The 19,131-nt window shown below is 49.1% G+C and overlaps 1 protein-coding gene across 4 annotated transcripts in view; it reads left to right on the top strand.

Annotated features, from left to right (window-relative positions):
- Positions 1–19,131, top strand: part of CSE1L (chromosome segregation 1 like) — a 147,426-nt gene that overhangs the window by 114,375 nt on the left and 13,920 nt on the right. For all 4 annotated transcript variants that reach the window (XM_033963264.1, XM_033963261.1, XM_033963262.1 and 1 more), the window contains exon 22: positions 8,545–8,626. In XM_033963264.1, coding sequence (XP_033819155.1) covers positions 8,545–8,626 — 82 coding nt within the window. The remainder of the gene's footprint in view (positions 1–8,544; positions 8,627–19,131) is intronic.

Genomic DNA, 19,131 nt, shown 5'->3' with positions numbered 1-19,131 from the left:
GGGAGCAGAGTCTCTGTGAGTGTCTGGTCTGGCATCGATGCGTGTATCGCAAGGAGCAGAGTCTTTGCCCATGCCTCTGTTGGAACCGATTCACTCGAAGCAAGGAGTAGAGTCTTTGCGAGTGCCTCCACTGGAACTGATCCACTCGATGCAAGGAGCAGAATCTTTGCGAGAGTCTCCATTGGAGCTGATTCACCCGATACCGGGACTCGAGCCCCTACGAGTCCCTCGGGGCAAGCACAGCCAACAACCACTGCTTCGATCAACCGCTTCCAGCCCCATCCACTATCTGGGGGCCTCAGCGAAGATCCGCTCGCCTCGCCCATCGAGGCCTACTTCCAGTTACAGCTCGCACCATCGTTCGAGGCATTCATCGAGACACTCTTCCAGGCACGCCTCGCCTCATCGGAAGCAGCCTTTTCTCGAGTATTCGGAAGCAGCTACTTCACCTCTTCCGATGCCAGAGCTCGAGGACACCCTGAGATTGTAATCACATCCACGGTCCCCGTCCTCATTGGATCCAGAGGCCTCGACGTCCTCAAGTCCTTCTCGGGGCCCCGCACTGGCTAATCAGTTGTCCTTCTCCTCGTTCCTCCGGCAGATGGCAACTGATTTGGACATATACCTGGACACAGTGTCTAAATTTTCGAAGGAATACCTGGAGACTATGCACCTTCCTCAACCTATGGCTGAATCCCTCAAGCTTCCCTTACACAAGCTGCTGGACCAGACCTTTGTGCAGTGCCTTGAAAAACCTTACTCCATCCCCGCCGTGCCAGGAAAATTGGATGCCAGGTACCGCACGGTTCACCACAAAGGGTTCTTATTCCAACTGGGTTTACTAATGTACTGTGGGTATTTCATTCATTAAATTACTATTACTGTTACTTTCCTTTAATTTGTTTTTGTTTTAACTCGTTTTAGTATTCATACTGATTTCTATTTAAGAGTACTTACTTTAGAGCTTTGAATTGCTTGTTTCTATTAGAGAATGACATGATGGTTGTTACCCGCGGCTAGCCGCGGGTAACCTGCCAAAACGGTGACCAAAAAAGAAAGTTCACTGCCCCGTGGAGCAGTGAATGGTTAGCACACGCGGTGAATGAGCGTTCGATCCGGCAGCACCCTCTCTCCCACCGGCCATCCATCTCCCTCCCTCCCTCCTTTTCCCTTACCTTTTCTTGTTGAAACTGGCGATTTCTATAAGGCTATGAGCTGTATTACAACCGGAGCCTTGAAGTTGCGTCGCGTTACCTGCTGGAAAAATCTCCTCTGATGCAACTTCCTGCTTCTGGTTGCATCAGAGGAGACTTTTCTAACAGGCAACCCGACGCGACTTGAAGGCTTCGGCTGTAATACAGCGCATAGCCTTATACAAATTGCCAGTTTCGCCACAAGAGAAGGTAAGAGGGAGGGAGGGAGAGAAATGCACGGCTGGCCGGCGGGAGGGAGTTGCTGGACCACGTGAAGGGTGCTGGGGGTGGGGGGATGGAGAGGAGAAGACACTGAGGACGGGGCGGTGAAAGGGAGAGCGGGGACGGGGCCGTGAAGGGGACGGCAGAAACAGGGACGGGGCGGTGAAGAGGATGGTGGTCCAGGGACGGGGCAGTGACGGGGACATAATTTTTCCCCGTGTCATTCTCTAGTTTCCTTGCCATCTCAGCTGAGAAACTTTCTTGCTCTCCCGATACAATGTCTATTTAAATGGCAATTCTGAATAGCGGCGTTCTCATTTAAATCTACCAGCTATTCAAATACTGTGACGTCAATGGCGTTCTCAGCATCATGACGTACATCTATCGGAAACAATTCACCTAGTTTTGAGAGTTTTTAGGAACATAAATATTAATTGATAACCACATGATTTGCTTATTTATTTATATTTATATATATTTTTTTTCCAATTCTTTATTCATTTTTTTATCTTATATCAAGTGCACAAATATTATTTCAGTTGAACTTATACACATCACTTGAAATTCTTAATATTATCATCTTACATACATAAATTTATTTCCTCCACCCCCCACCCTTTCCACAGATATTGTAGTCAAAATGTCATATAAATATTACATTCATAATTATTAATTAAATCTTTAATACAACTAAAAACTGCCCTCTCTTTCCCTAATTACAAATATACTTTCAGTGTAAAAAGGCGTTTAATCATTACAATAGTTTATCAATGGCCCCCAAATCTTTTTAAAATTATTATAATTCCCTTTTTGCATGGCAATTGTTCTTTCCATTTTGTATATATGACACAACGAATTCCACCAGAAAGTGTAATTAAGTCTAGAATAATTTTTCCAATTCATGGTAATATATTTATATTTTATTTTATTTTTAGTTAAGAGCACTAAATTATTTATTCCTGAAGAAACCAATATGTTGAATGAAACGTTGAAAGATATTGGCACAACATTTTCCAAGTGCTGAATACGGTTCTTGGGTGGCTGCTGAGGTCTCTCTTTCTCCAAATATTAAGTGGTTGTGATGAGTTGAAACCCTCTTAATTGTTCCAGTATGCTTTTACATTGTTCCAAGATGATTGAGAAGACAGCACCTTATTTAAGAGATTTTACTAGGTGCCTTCTACTGGTAGCACAGGTTAACCTCTTCAGATATATGTACTGCAGTGATCTTGGTTTATAATGGAAGACTGGGGTCTTGGAAGATGGAATGTTACATTTTTTATCATCCCTCCAGATTGGCACAGAACGGATGGGTTTACACTCCTCTGCCAGAAGGTGGAGACTGAGACATTGACTTTTGGCTACAGTATAAGTGGGCTGTGTAGTCATGTCTCCAGCAGGTGGAGTGGTAAGCTTGTGCAGTCTGTGTTGAGGTTTGTTAGGGCCTGTTGGATCTGATTAGTGAATCTTTCTTGTCCCTTTTTCTATCCGCACAGAGCTTGGGGGACTCTCTTGGGGGTCCTACTGACCTTGGGGGTGCCACACTTGAAAGAGTCGAGTCCCTTCTCCCATTTCCCCCACTTCTCCTTATGTCTTTGCTTTAGAGGAGCCTCAACTGTATGCCTGGCCACCTGTTCAGCACAGACTACATTTCATAGAGCCAATGGAGTCTGCTCTCTTGATACAGTTGGTGTTGTACAGGGCTCCTCTTCACACTTGCACCACTCATGGGGGGAGGAGGTGATGCCCGGGCTGCCCACGCTGGGGTTTCCTCACCTGCCGGCGGTCAGGGAGATTCGGCGTTGCTGACCGCCGGGGGGAGGCTGGGGATTCCCTTGTGGCTGCAGGCGGTCCTGCCTTAGCAGCGGGATCTAGTTAGTCCTCGTTGCTGCTTCTTTCAGGAGCCAGTTTGTCGGTGGGCCTTCCCTCGGTTTTGGCAGGAAGCATGGCCATTTTGCTCGCAGTCTAAGGCGACCTTACTCCTGTCTTGGAATGACAGGAACAGGACTTACATGTGTCTTCTGCTCCTACTGTGAATTCGGTATTGCTGTTGGGAGTTTTTTGACCTGATTTTGTGTTAGCCATGTACAAGGCTTATTTATAGGCGGTTGAGGGTCCTTCTTCTGTCCAAGGAGTCTCAGGGTCTTCTGGGGGATCTTTACCTTCCACGGCAACCACCGTTCAGTCTCTTCCAGCTACCTCTGTCCAGCCCCCTCAGTCATCGTCCAAGCAGCTGTAGGTGTCTTGGGACGTGGATATTTTTATGGCTGATCCGATTTTTCCGGATGAGGACTTGGATCTTGGGGTGGACCTCCAGGATCCTCTAGGGAGGTCTGATGATTTGGATGGAGAATTTTTGGAGGCACCAGTTGGTGAGGATGCGTCAATTGTGTGCATTTTTCACCGGGAAGAGTTGCAAGAGTTTATTCTTCAGGTGTCATTGGTTTTATACTTCGAGAGAGAAGCTAAAGGACCCCCTTGAGTTGTGGACCTTCTGCTGCGAGGGATCCGGTCAGCATCCCTCTCTTTACCTATGCATCAGGATATTCGGGATGTGGTGTACGCTCAGTAGAAGATTCTGAGTGCGCCTTTTCGCTTGGCGCAGTCCATGGCTAGGCTCTACCCTATTCCTGATGGCGTTAAGAGATTCTTTTAAGCCTCCTGTCATCAATGCGGTGGTCTCCGCTATCGCTTGAAGACATACAGTTCCAGTTGAGGTCAGTTCGGCCCTGAGAGACCCCTAGGATCATAAGATGGAGGTTCTCCTTGGGCTCTCCTCTCCATCTTGGTTGTCCAGGTGGCGATTTCTGGAGGTCTTGTAGCCCAGGCTTGTTTCCAGTGGTCTGAGTGGGTCCTGGACCGTGAGTCGGCTGACTTAGTGGATCAGGAGGTGGCTAAGATTGAGCTTGGCGCTTCTTATCTCTGTGTTACCATGTATGATCTGTTGCTGGCCTTGGCCAAGTTCATGGCCCTCGGAGTGGCGACCCGCCGTACCCTATGGTTTCGGGGTTGGTCGGGGGATGTTTATTGTTAGCTTCTATACCGCTACTAATGAGTGGGATGTCAATTCAGAGCAGTTTGCATGAGCTTCTCTAAAAGGTGTTACAATACTTGAGCTTCTGTGGAGGTATTATAATACAGAATTGCAAAGAGCTTCTGCGAGGTGTTGCATCTAAGTCTGAGCTCAGTAATTTTCCCTTTCGGGGCTCCTTTGGGGAGGAGTTGGATAATCTGGTTCAGGCCTTGAGTGATTCTAAGGGTACCTCAGCTGCTGGAGGGCCAACCTTGCCAAGCTTCACAGGGTGGTGCCGCCCATGGACATTTGTGTGATTTTTGTAAGTACCGCCCTAACCTGGGGGGAGGGGCAGCCTCTTTTTCTTCCAGAAGTCACTTCTTTCAGCTAATGCAGTCGTTTTGGGGAGCCCGCCAAGGGGGGTGAGACTCTTCCGGGGGCTCCTCTTCGGCCCACCCGGCACAATGACTTGCTGATGTTCTTTCCCTGGTGCTAGACGGAGCCCGTTTGCAGAAGTTTTACCAGGGGTGAGCCGTGATAATAACAGATCAATGGGTCCTGCAAGTGATTTGGGACGGCTAAGCTCTAGAATTTTCCCATCCTTTGCCAGATTGTTTTCTCTCCTCTTCTTGTCAGGCAACTTGGAAGAAGAGGGCTTTTCGGCAGATGCTGCTCAGGTTGCTGGACCTCAAAGCGGTGGTCCCAGTGTCACCTCAGGAGACTCACACTGGCAGGTACTCCATTTACTTCGTGGTACCCAAGAAAGGATGGGGTCTTTTGGGCCCATTTTGGATCTGAAAGGTGTCAACAGAGCTCTCCGGGTTCTGTCTTTTCGTATGGAAACCCTGAAATCTGTAATTCTTTTTGTCCAGCCTGAAGAACTTCTGACTTCTCTCAACCTGATGGAGGCCTATCTGCATGTTCCGATTCGGGTCTCCTATCAGTGATTCTTTTGATTTGTGATTTTGGGAGAGCATTATCAGTTTTGTGTGCTTACTTTTGGTTTAGCCATGGCACCACAGACCTTCACCAAGATTATGGTTGCTTCAAGTAAAGTTGTTTCATGAGAGCTCCCAGGTTATCTCTCGGGTTGTGGAGTTTCTGCAGTCACAGGGTGGTCAACCTATCCAAAAGCCAGTTGACTCTGGTCTCAGCTCTTGGAGTATTTTGAGGTTCTCTTCAACACCAGTTTGGGGAGAGTATTCCTTCCCGAGGCCCGAGTGTGCAAATTGCAGGCGCAGATTTGCTAGCTTATGGATTGTTGATGTCCGCAGGTGCAGGATTTTCTGCAGGTCTTGGGATTGATGGCGGCCTCCCTTGAAGTGGTCAGGTGGGCTCGGCTTCACATGCGTCCTCTTCAGTATGCACTTCTTTGGAGATGGTCACCCCAGGAAGCATTTGAGTTAATTGTTCAGTCATGGGGTTGGCCAATCATGGACCTCATGGTGACAAGTGTCAATGCCAAAGCGCCGGGGTTCTTCAGTCGGCGCAGGAATTTCCAAGCTGAGGGGCTGATGCTGTGGTGCAGGCTTGGCCGATGAACGGCTTGCTATACATTTTTCCACCTTGGCCTCTGGTGGGAAGAGTTCTTCGGATTGCCTGGCATGCAGGCCGCATGATTCTCGAGGCTCCGGACTGGCCCAGGTGCCCGTGGTATGCGGATCTGATTCATCTTCTCTTGGTAGATCCTCTCCTGCTGCCCCTCTCACCCGATCGTCTGACTCAGGGTCCCATTCCAATGTTCAGTCTGGTCCCTTTTGTCTTACGGCTTGGCTTTTAAAAGGGAACACCTAAGTAGGAAAGGTTATTTCGATAAGGTGATCTCCACCCTCTTGGATTCCCTGAGACTTTCCACCTCTTGGGCTTATGTGTGTTTTTAGCACCTTTTTGAGGAGTGGTATTCCGTACTTCATGCTTTTTTGCTTCACATCTTGGAGTTTCTGCAGGATGGCCTGGAACACGGCCTTTGATGGCCCTTTCTTAGGGTGCAGATTGCAGCTTTGTTGTCTTTTCGCTGTCTGTTGCATGGTTGGTGGATATCATTTCTTGCGGGCGGCAAAATTGCTCCACCCTCTGATCTGTCTGTCTGTACCGACCTAGGATCTCAATCTGGTTCTTTCTGTGCTTGTTCGTCCACCTCTTGAGCCTCTCAGTTCCTGCACGTTGAAGGACCTTACTCTTAAGGCAGCCTTTCTGGTGGCCATTTTCTGAACTGCAGGCCTTTTCTTGTAGGTCGCCATTCCTGGAGCTTTCTAAGGAGAGGGTCGTTCTGTGACCGGCTGCCTCCTTTCTTCCGAAAGTGGTTTCACCTTTTCTTGTCAATTAGTCCGTGGTCCTCCCGATCTTGGATAGTCGGAAGGGCTCTTTGGAGCAGAGACAATTGCACAAATTGGATGTCTGTAGGGTCCATCGCGCTTATGTTCAGCGGACCCAGGAGTCCCGTCAGTCGGATCGTCTTTTTGTTCTCGTGGATCCTCTTAAGGGGGGCAGTGCTTCTAAGGCTACCTAGTATGTTGGATCAAGGAGGCTATCACTTTGGCGTATTTTCTTCAAAAGAAACCTGTTCCAGCTTTTCTCAAAGCTCGTTCCATTCAGAGTCAGGCAGCCTCTTGGACTGAGAGTTCGCTTGTGCCTCCGGTGAATATCTCTAAAGCTGCAGTTTGGTCATCTCTCCATTCCTTTGTTCGCCACTACCATATGGACGTTCAGGCACATTGGGATGAGGTGTGCGGTGTGCGTGTTCTTGTGTCGGCCCTTCAGGGGTCCCACCCATGATGGGTACTGCTTTGGTATGTCTCATCTGTTGTGTGCCAGTCTGGAGAGATGATAAAGAAGAGAAATTAGGTTCTTACCTGCTAATTTTCTTTCTTTTAGTCCCTCCAGACCAGCACAGACCCCCGCCCTGTCGTATTGTTTGATGTTTTCTCATGAAGAGTTAGTTTTTGTTGTCTTGGTTGTTGGTGAGTTTATTAAGAGCAATGGCACTTGGTTCAGCTGATTTAGCTGGCGAACAGTGGGGTGTTGCTAGAAGGTTCTTCTAATCAGTATCCAACAATGTGTTCTGGTCTGATTCAGGCATTTTCCTTTGTCTTCATGTGAGTGTGAAGTTGGTATGTTCTTATTCAGCCTATTTAGTCTGACGAATAGCCAAGTAGAAACTTATTGTAGATGGGAATCACCTCCCACTTGTACTATAGCCAAAAGTCAATGTCTCAGTCTCCACCTTGTGGCAGAGGAGCGTAAACCCATCTGTTCTGTGCCGGTCTGGAGGGACTAAAAGAAAATTAGCAGGTAAGAACCTAATTTCTCCTTTTTGGCTCTAAATTGAGGTAGAGATGTGACAGATTTCAAGAGGTATGTTAGATATTCAGGGTAATATTTTTGAAATGCAGCGTATATGTAGCTATTTCTAATGCATTCTCAATTATCTTTTTTTTAACTTCATGCTAGGTTAAGTTGAATTATGAATTTCTAAATTTTAATATTAGATAGAATTTTAATATTAGAATTTACTCCACAATAAAATTGAAAAGAAAATTGTTACAGTAAATAGCAGAGTTGTGTAACACTTAAATCTTCTTTTCCCCGTTGTCTGTTTCCTGAGGGCAAACATCAGTGACCTACAGCAACACATCTGACCCTTTCTAATTCTAAACTTATATAAACTACCTTTTTAATAAATAGCCATGTATTAGTAAGGAAGTTTGACTCTTTCTACTTAGCTGTATTTTTGAACATACACAGGATATATAGCGATACCTGTATTAATAACCATTAAAATGTATGTATGTATGTATATATATATTAAGCAACTTACTTGTAAATTGTTCAGAATTACTGTGAACAAAGTTCCATATTTCCTCATGTTAATGTTGTTTGTCCTATATTGGCTGCAGTATTTTGTGTGCCATAACCCTCATAAAGAACCAGTGAGACTGTGTTCAGCAATGGATGTTTTAATTCCTAATGCATTCTTTTGAAATGTTGCACAATAGAATGTGACTGTATATAAACATTTTCACATTACTCTAAGGTTTAGACATTCTGTTCTTCTGTGATGGTACACTGTTACATTTGCTCTTATGTTTTGTGTATCTTGTTTCTATTTTAAAACAGGTTTCTTAGTTTTTATTAACTTGTACTGCATAAAATATGGAGCGATAGCCCTTCAGGAAATATTTGACAGCATACAACCAAAGTTAGTATCCTTTTTTTTTTTTTTTTTTTTAATTTAATTTAACACACTATGGTTTTTCTTGTGCTTTATAATCCTGTTCTATAAATGTCAGCTAGCCACTAGGAAATCAACCAACCAATCAAAATTTTGATGTCATGTACCTCCTGCCATCTAACTTTTGCACATTTTTTGTTCCCTTTGTACAATAAACCAGATCCTAATTCATGCACAGTAAATAGGCCCCATTTGATATATTGCTGTGTAACAGTTTTAACACAGCTTACATATTAGTGGCTTAGCTTAATAGATAGCATATCCCAAGAAGTAAGTTTCTTGGTTATCTATCTCCTTTTTATGAGAAATGTTGTTGCTTGTTACTTTAAGCTTGTTCTTTTTCAGTCATCTCTCTTCAGTATTGCACTGCTGGCCAGTAAATGATATGGGCATCTTACGTGTGTTCATAACCTGATGATAATTTACAGTCTAACTTGAATATTGAAATCTAGTCCATTTTACTTTTCTTCCCATTTATGGCAGTGTGTGCGCCTCATAGCTTAAGAAACAGACTTGCTAAACAAGTATTTCCATAGTGGTACTCCAGACCAGTCCAGACTGTTGGTTTATGCTTGCACACCAGCAGATGAATACTGAGAACACCTGACTTTGAATTTACTAACCACCCTGTGCAGTCCCTTGCCAGCCAGTATGTTCTTAGTCTCTAGCAAATGGTGAATATTCAGCCTTATACAGTCGGTTCTGGTCTGGCAAGCCCAGGGGTTTGTATTTCCAGGATACCTTGATTTAAAATTACTTTAGGGTCCATTCCCCTTCTTCACCCCCACCCCACCCCGGTAGCCAGGTCCCTCCCTCCATACCCCTCTTCTGCTGGGAAGACTGTTCAGTTCCTTGGCTTGAGAGGTTTGTTCCTTGGAGTCTTGAGTGCTTTATTTGAGCAACCTACAGAATTAAAAAGAAAAAAGTGTTCAAGTATTTCTTGGGTGTATTGATGGTCCTCTTCTTTTCTCCCTTCTGTGTGGAAAATTAGCTGTGGGTCCACCATGTGTGTTCGGCAGCTGTGCGTTTATCATGGACCGTTCCCGCCAGTGTTGGGCCTGAGGAAATAGAGGCATTCAAATGCCATGAACACAGCGCAGGCTCTGCGGGGATCCCAAAACTTCAGAGGGGTTAGCAACTGAGACAAATTCTTGAGAAGCCAAGGCCAGAACCCCACTTCTTGCTTTGGGCAGCGTGGGAATGGGTACAAGGACAGCTTCAGTTTTGGCGGGAGCCACCACCATGTTGGATTTAGCCCATTTCAAGGAACTGCTGCCTCATTTGATGCTTGGGATCCCTCTTTCCAGCTCAGGTGCAGTCCCTGGGCCCAGTATCTTCCTTCAGTGAAGGGGGGGGGGGGGTAGGACAAGACGAGGTTTCTGCCTAAAATCATTTTGGTGATGTACAAGACCCGGAATGCAGGGACTCTGGCTGCTCTCCTTCACCTGGATTCTCTGCCCCCCCCCCCTCCTCCAACATCTCAGGAAGGATTGGACTGGGGACTTGGAAGAGCAGGAAGCAGGACTGTCGGAGGGTCTTCAGTGAGGTTGAGGCTGAAGATCAGCTTATTAAGGAGCTACAGCAGGATCAGCTTATTAAGGAGCTACAGCCTGGGAAAGATCCTTCAGTGGTGTATATTTTTCACAGAGAGGAGCTTTGAGTTGATTGTGCAAGTCTTCACAGAACTCTGTTTCAAGGAGGACTCTCCAGTGGAAGGTCTGGTGAAGATGGTGGATCCACTTGTGAAGGGCAGTAAAAAGCTCTCTAAATATTTCCCTATGGATCAGGACCTAAGGGATATGGTCTATGCTGAATGAAATGCCCCAGATCCACCCTGTCAGGTAGTACGCTTCATGATCAGGTTATACCCTAGCTACCTCCTTACCATGGACCCCCTTGGTCACAGTGGTGACGAAGAAGGCTATAATACCATAGACGGGGAATGGTTTTGAAGGATCCTTAAGACCGTAAAATCTAGACTCTTCTAAAGCTTAGCTTTTGACCTTTCCGCAGTGTTCTTACAAGCTTCTGTGTGTGGTGCTTTAGTAGCTAGGGTTTGCTTTTGCTGGGAAGAGAAGATCTTAGATGGGGCTCCTATGGATCATATATTAGTGGATAGAAAGACAGCAAAATTGGAGAGAGAGCTCCCTTTCTAGCTGATACCCTGTATGATTTATTAAGGGCCTCTGAGAAGAATATGGTTCTTGTGGCTGCATGAAGCGCCTTGTGACTTTGAGATTGGGTGGCAGATGTCACTTCTAAGTCTTAAGTTTTGTAGCTTGCCCTTTAAGGGTTCCATGCTTTTTGGTGACGAGTTGGACAAGTTGTTTAAGGGTCTTGAGGCCAATAAGGTTTCCCCTTTACCGGAAGATAGGACCAAAGGTTTCGGGAGACTTAAGGCTATGGGCTGTTTCAGGGAAGCCAGTTGTTACTGTCCAAGTAGGCCTGGTGGTGGACAACGCAACCATTTCAGAGGTTGCAGGGGTTTCATGGAGGTTGGCGGGAGCCCGGGAGTCTGGTATCCCTTCCACTGCTCTAACCTGGGGGCACAATGATGGTGTAGAGGTCCAGCCTCTGGTGTCCATGGGGCTTGATTGTGAGACATATACCACAGGTTGACCCAAGTAACCTCAGATTAGTGGGTCCTAAAATTGGTGCACAGTGGATATGCCCTGGAAATTCATTGACCTCTGCTAGACTTCTTTCTGAGTCTCCCTGTCATTCCTAGCTGGTAGGTGGAGGTGGTCAGGGCATTCTGCAGAGGTTAATACAGTTGGGAGCAGTGGTACCTGTACTGTTGGACAAAAAATGTTCTGGATAATCTGTTCATTTTGTTTCTAAAAAGAAGAGCTCTTTCAGGGCTGCTTAGATCTCAAAAGAGTGAATAGAGCACTAAAAGTACTCAGTTTTCACATAGAGACCTTGTGTTAAACAGGTGGAATTCCTCACTTCATTCAGTCTCACAAAGTATGTCTTCATATTCCAAAGGTTCCTTTGTTTTGCTGTCTTCAGTTTTGCGCTCTTGGCGACAGCTCCTTGAACCTTCTCCAAGGTCATGATAGTGGTGGCAACAGCCTTGTGCAAAGAGGATGTATTAGTATTGGGACCTGCTGTAGTGTTTAAATCAGGTGAATCGATTCGAATCGTTTCGTTTTTGTTAAAAACTGGACTTACCGGTTCAGCTGCAAGACGAGTTCGGGATATTTCATGCCGCCGGACTCTACCCATCTAATGTAACTTCTGGTTTTGCGAAACCAGAAGTTACATCGGAAGAAATGAAAGGAGTGGGAGAGTCAATCGGCGAGCAAGCGGACCTCATGCAACAGACCTTGGCAGCAGCAAATACTATTTTTGGCTGGCTATTTCCCCACATTTCTTCTCTCTTCCCCATGATTTAATGTCCAGTCCAGTAAGTAAATGAATCGGAATGGGGGCTGGTGAGTCTTGGGGCCTGGAGATGGAAGCTGAAATCGGCAGGGGTGGCTGGGGATGGAAGCTGAAATCGGCAGGGGGGCTGGTGAGTCTTGGGGCCTGGGGATGGAAGCTGAAATCGGCAGGAGGGCTGGTGAGTCTTGGGGCCTGGGGATGGAAGCTGAAATCGGCAGGGGGCCTGGGGATGGAAGCTGACATCGGTAGGGGGGCTGGGGATGGAAGCTAAAATCGGCAGGGTGAGTCTTGGGGCCTGGGGATGGAAGCTGAAATCGACAGGGGGGGCTGGTGAGTCTTGGGAGCCTAGGGATGGAAGCTGAAATCGGCAGGGGGGCTGGGGATGGAAGCTGAAATCGGCAGGGGGGCTGGTGAGTCTTGGGGGCTGGGAATGGAAGCTCAGAATAGGCAGGGGGGTTGGGGATGGAAACTGAGAATCGGAATGGGGGCTGGTGAGTCTTGGGGCCTGGGGATGGAAGCTGAGAATCATTTCTGTAGGCTATCAGAAATTTACTTAATTATCTACTCACACAGAAAAGCAGTAAAAGTCAATAGGTTCTCTGAGTGGGAACAACCTGTTTGATCTTGCACTCGTGTGATTGACCAATTGTATATCATTGTTTAATTTATCACATTGATTAATTTGAGCACATGTGAGGTGTCCTATGATGGTGTGCACTGCAGGCAGAGGGTGATTAACCTGTGCCTTATTGTGTAAAGCGCTGGAGAATTCTCTCCCCTCGCTTACCTCTCACGCCGAGGACACCCTGCTTCAGTATAATCATTTATATGATTTATCTTATAAACATTATTACATGGTTTTTTTCCTCAAGTACTGAGACATCAGGTTGTTCCCACTCGGAGAACCTATTGACTTTTACAGTGAATCGAATCGAAAAATCGATTCAACAGGGTGAATCGAATTGAATCGAAATATTTTTCTCTGAATCGGGCAGCACTAGTGGATTCAAAAATTATAGGGTCAGATCAATATGCTACTATCTTTTCAGGCTCCTTAAGCCAGGGATTACCTGCAGGTTCTGGTATCGATGACAGTCACTTTAGAGGTGGTCCTGTAGGCCAGGGTTCACATGCGCCCTCCTATCAAAGTGATCCCCTCCTTCTCCCACTGCAAGGGAAGGCACGGAAGAGTTTAAAGTGGTGCCTTTGCACTGTAAACTCCAGGCTGTAGCCCCACTGTAAGACTCTGGAATGGAATTTAGTGAAAACAGATGCCAGTCTTTGGGGCTCAGTCAGGTAGCACAAGGCACCTGGTCAGCGGTAGAAGCGCAGTGATCAATCAGTCACTTAGCGATCAAAGCCATATTCCTTATCGCTTAGGCCTTTCAGGAATCTCTTCAGGGCAAAGTGGTAAAAGTACTATCTGACAATGCCACAGTGGTAGCTTTTGTCAGTCGGCAGGACATCACCAAGAGCAACCGGGTAGCTCTGGAGGCAGCCACTCTTCTGGCATGGGCAGAGGTTCAGTTTCTGGATCTATCGGTGGTGTGTTTTGCAGGTGTCGATTATATAGGGCAATTTCTTCAGCAGAAATTTTCTGGATCCAGGGAAATGGCATCTTGTTCTGGAGGCCATGAAGAAAGCCAGTTATGGACTTGATGGTGTTCCGTTACCCCAGTTCTACAGTCAGCGGAGAGAATCCCATTCTGAAGGATTTGATGTGCTGATCCAGCCAAGAACATCTCAGGGTCTTCTATATATGTTTGCACCATGGCCATTAGTGGAGCTTCTTTAGCACTCTCCAGAACAGTAGAGGTTAATCTTTACAAATGGGTATATATCCAATCATGACCAGCAGATGGAGACTGAAAACAAAACTGTGGGACAGTATATAATATACTCCCTTCTCTATTTACCTCAGTCTTCTTTCAGTCTCCAGCAGGTGTTGAGTGATCTGTACCATCTCCCTTGGTAGGGCTGTTGGAATTTGTTTAGGGGGTTTATAGTCCCTGTTTTTGGCCGGACAGAGCTTGGGCGGGCCCTGTTTGGGGGTCCGTCCGACCTCGGGGTTGTCAAACCCGGCGGGTCTCGAGCGGGGTCCCTCCCCCCACTTCCTCCACCTCCCCACATTTTTTTAGAGGAGCCTCAGCAGTAAGCCTTGCCCCCTAAATCAAGCAAGGCATATTGCTTCGAGAGCCTGTGGAGTCTGTTCTGTAAAAAAAAAAAAAAATCCTGAGGTAGTGCCGGTCTGTAGGGTTGCTTCCCTGTCAGTTGGCTGTTTTTTACAGTAGTTTTTCATCTAACTGGCACTTTGTTTCTAGCTAGGTCGCGTATGGAGCAATTATGCCCTTCTCCGGGGGAGTGGGACACAATTAGGTCCAGCCGCGAGGCACTCACGGCCGGACTGAACTCGGTAGTTTGGCCCGGTGATGTGGTGGAGCTCCGTCGGCAGCGGCTGCAGGTGCCCAGAGCTCCCCGCCAATGGTGCCTCGCGAGTCGGCTGGGAGCAGTGGGGAAGCCCGGTCTTCCCCAACCGCCCACGGAGGGATTCCCCGAAGGATTCCCTCTCAGCTGATTTTTTGACAGCTGATGCCGACTTGCCTGTTTTAGCGGCTGGGACTGTTCAGGCTTCTCAGCCGCTACAGGCTATGGAGGGAGCATTTTTGGCGGGAAAGTCGCCATTTTCACAGTCTGGCCCCTCCATTTTGTCTTCCACCTCAGGTGACCTTCCCCCTGTATTGGAAAAACAGGGGCAGGTTTCTGCTGGGTCCCCTGCTGTGGCAGGGAGTCCCTTGGGACCCCCGGGGTTTTTTTTCCCCTGATTTATTTTTTTCTTTGTGCAGAGCCTATTTTCAGGCGGCTGGGGGTCCCGGATGCGCCCAGGGGGTTTCGGGGAGTGGGGTTTCCTCCACGCTCCATCCGGCTTTGCCTCTCTCGTCTGTTGTGGCGTCCCCTCCTCCTCCTCCCTCTTCCAAGCGTCTGCGAGTGTCTTGGGACGAGGATTTATGGTCTGACGAGCGTGTCGGTCTGGATGAGGACCTGGACCCTTTTGAGGATTTCCAGGACCCTCTCGAGGGGACGGCTGCTGGCGGCGGGTTGTCGGGTTTCCCGTCCTCCGGTGAAGAGGCGTCCATGGTGCGCCTTTTTCAGAGAGATGAGCTATCGGACCTGATTCAACAGGTTTCCACAAAGCTGGCCCGAATAGCATCCTCTTTCTGCAACAGCTCACCTGAGGCCGCCCGAAGCGAGAGAATCTGATTGTGCGTCTGCCGCACTTTCAGACGATGGGCAACCAGTCGACTAGCTTTATTAGAAAACTCAAAGTATCTCTGTTGAAGAAGTTGCAAATTATGGTGTAATCGCTCTAAATCTAAAGCTTGGAGATCCCGGCGTGCTTGAAATAATCGCCCACGCAATTCAACATCCCAAGGGCTACGCTTATGCAAGCTCTCCAACCGACCAATCAGAATCAACAAAGCCGCCGCATCTTCCCGTCTCTTACGCTGCCGGGCCGAGGCCAGGGCAATCAATCTGCCCCTAAGGATAGCCTTTAACCCCTCACAAACCGCTTCCAACGAAGCTCCACACTCCACATTCACATCCTAATAGTCCTGTATCCACCCCTCAATCTGTTCCCCCACCTCCGGGTCGTCTAGGAGACTATCATTAAAACGCCAGAATTTCTGTCCCGAGCCACCACCCGCCCCTTGTAACCGCACCCAAACCGGGGCATGATCCGACCACGTAAGGGACTCGATCCCCGCTGACTCCACCCGACGGAGCAGTCCCCGCTCCACAAAAACATAATCGATTCTAGAGTAGGAGGAATGTAGTCCCGAAAAATAAGTATAGTCCCTAACCGATGGATGTAACCACCTCCAACAATCCACCACATTCAGAGTGGCCAATGCCTCTCGCAACAATTTACGATCCCATCTCCCATAGTAATCCGCCCTCCCCAAATTATCCAAATGGGGGGTCACAGTAAGGTTAAAATCCCTTCCTAACACCAGGGCCCAAATAAAACAAGGACAATGCAAACCCAACCCCATCATACTTGTCCCCATATCCCTCTCTTCCCCCCATTCCTCCCCCCTCCCCCAAAGTGAGAGTCCGCAGATCTCCCACCAGCATACAAGGAAGTGAACCATCCCCATGGCCCCTTACACAAACCCCACAACCAAATGTCAACTATCAAGAACAGTACCCACACCAATCCCCATGAACCAATCCACCAACCCCACATGCCCCCCACACCACAATTCGCACTCCCCCCTCCCCCACCCCCCACACTGCAATGCTCCCCTACATATCACAAGAACCACCCTTCAACGTCCCCCTTCCCACCATAGCCCCAATCCAGTCCATGGGCTTCCCCCACAAAGCTCCCATCCAACACTCAAAACCCAGGTACCCATCCCCAAGGAAGGAGTCAAGAAACCCCCCACACAGGCATGAAAAGTACATAAGAAACTGGAACAAAACAAACACAGTCAATCAGCCCTCAGGGAGGGGCACTCGAGGAAGAAGCGGTAGCTCGGAGAGGGGGTCCTCCCCCTCAGCCACCCCTCCCGCTCCTGGATCCACTCTCCACGCGTTGCCATCGGGAGGGTGCGGGATGCCCCACTCGGTTGAGTCCCGCACCCCCTGCAGGGGCCACCTCCTCCGGAATCTCGATACCTGCTTGTTGCAACAGACCACGAGCCTCCCGAACTGTGGTAACTTTGGTATGGACTCCATTGATGGTGATAACTACCCCAAAAGGGTAAGTCCAGCGGTAGCGCAAATTGCTGCGCTGCAAAGCCTTGGTCACTTCTCTGAATGCCCGACGTTTCTGGAGCGTGCCCGCAGCCAGGTCTTGATAGAACTCCAACCGATGACCTTCCCAAGTAACCGTGCCCAACTCCCGGGCTCTGCGAAAGATCTGCTCTTTAAGGACAAAGCTCTGCAGACATAGCACAATATCTTTAGGTTGATCTGTTGTCCGGGGTCCCAGAGCTCGATGCGCTCTCTCAATTCCCGGCTCCAGTGTGTCATCCTGTAGCAGCCACCTGATCAGCTTGATGGTAGTAGCACGAACATCTTTAAACTCAGGCAGATCCGGTAGGCCCCGCACCCTCAAGTTATTACGCCGGGTGCGATTCTCCAGGTCCTCGACCTTGTCCAGGAGAAGTTGGTAGTCGGCAGAAGCAGTTTCCAGAGATCTCTGCACTCCAGTCACATTTTCCTCGCAGTTATCTAGACGCATCTCTACCACTTCAACCCTCGTGCCCACCTCCACCAGGTCAGTGCGCAGCTCCTGCACTGCCTCCCGAACTTGCACCGCCACCGCCGAGATTTCGGATTTCACCTCTGCAATCCAGCGCTGCATGTCTGCTTTAGTGAGCGATTCCAGCGAGGCACTCTCCGGCAGCGGGTCCGTGACCATATCAGCCACAGCCGCGATGGCTCCGCTCAATTTCGCCACCTCCCCGCTACTCGTCTCCAGGCCCACGCTGCCACGTGCAGCCCAGCCCAGCGCTTGCTCCATCGTGCGCTGGCCAGGTTTTTCGCCGGGCAACTTTTTGGCGTTGCCATGGTGTCCGCTGTCCCCCCACACACCTCACCAGCACCCGGGGGTAAGAAAATCGCACCGTTTACACACCAATATGATAGTTAAAACGCCGGCCCGAACGGAGCTCTCAGTTCAAGCTCCCATCCGCGGCGATGACATCACTTCCTCTCCTGCCGAACCTTTTCCTAGCCTCTCCATGTCAGACTCCTTGGAAGACGCAGGCTTTTCGCCAGACCCTTCAGCGCTTGCTAGATCTCAAGGCAGTTGTTCCAGTGCCCCCTCCGGAGTGGGGCACCGGCAGGTACTCAATTTACTTTGTGGTGCCCAAGAAGGAGGGGACCTTTCGGCCCATCCTGGATTTGAAGGGGGTCAACAGGGCTCTCAAGATTCCCTCTTTTCGCATGGAAACTCTGCGGTCAGTCATTCTGGCAGTTCAGCCGGGGGAGTTTCTCACTTCTCTCGATCTGACGGAGGCCTACTTACATGTTCCCATTCGGGCCTCTCATCAGCGCTTCCTTCGCTTTGCGATCTTGGGTCGGCACTATCAGTTCTGTGCACTTCCCTTTGGTCTGGCCACGGCTCCCCGGACGTTCACCAAGGTGATGGTGGTCGTTGCGGCGGCCTTGCGCTCGGAGGGCATTCTGGTGCACCCCTACCTGGACGACTGGTTGATTCGGGCAAAGTCGTTGCAGGAGAGCTCCCGGGTTACGGCTCGGGTGGTGGAGTTTTTCCGGTCACTGGGCTGGGTGGTCAACCTTTCCAAGAGTCGGTTGGTCCCGGCTCAGCGTCTGGAGTACCTTGGGGTTCTGTTCGACACCTCCTTGGGGAAGGTCTTCCTTCCAGGGGCCCGGGTGAGCAAATTGCAATCTCAGATTCGCCTGCTTTTGGCGTCCCGGTGTCCTCGGGCACGAGATTTCCTCCAAGTCTTGGGGTCAATGGCGGCGTCCCTGGACGTGTTGAGGTGGGCGCGGGCCCACATGCGTCCTCTTCAGTATGCTCTGCTCCGGAGGTGGTCACCCCAGAGGCACGGTTTGGAGGTTCCTGTCCCCCTGCGAGGCGTGGCGCGCTGCAGTCTGCGTTGGTGGCTCCGGACCCCTCACCTGGTTCAGGGGGTGGGTCTGGATCTCCCGCAGTGGACGGTGCTCCTTACGGATGCGAGTCTCCTCGGTTGGGGGGCTCAGTGTTTGGGTCACTCAGCTCAGGGCACCTGGTCCACGGAGGAGGCCTCCTGGTCGATCAACGTGTTGTAGACCAGAGCGGTCCGTCTGGCGCTGTTAGCTTTCCGCTCCCTTTGGTTGGGCAAGTCAGTCAGAGTCCTGTCGGACAATGCCGCGACAGTGGCTTATGTCAATCGTCAGGGGGGCACCAAGAGCACTCAGGTGGCGCAGGAGGCGGCTCGGCTCATGCTTTGGGCAGAGTCCCATCTTCTGGACCTCTCGGCCTTTCACATAGCCGGGGTAGAAAATGTTCTGGCGGACTTCCTCAGTCGTCACTTCTTGGATCCAGGAGAGTGGTGTCTCGGCTCCGTGGC

The sequence above is a fragment of the Geotrypetes seraphini genome, chromosome 11 (genome assembly GCF_902459505.1).
Source record: "Geotrypetes seraphini chromosome 11, aGeoSer1.1, whole genome shotgun sequence".
NCBI classification, from domain to species: domain Eukaryota; kingdom Metazoa; phylum Chordata; class Amphibia; order Gymnophiona; family Dermophiidae; genus Geotrypetes; species Geotrypetes seraphini.
The sequence above is the reverse complement of the archived record's forward strand: the minus strand, read 5'-3'. Positions and strand labels throughout refer to the sequence as shown.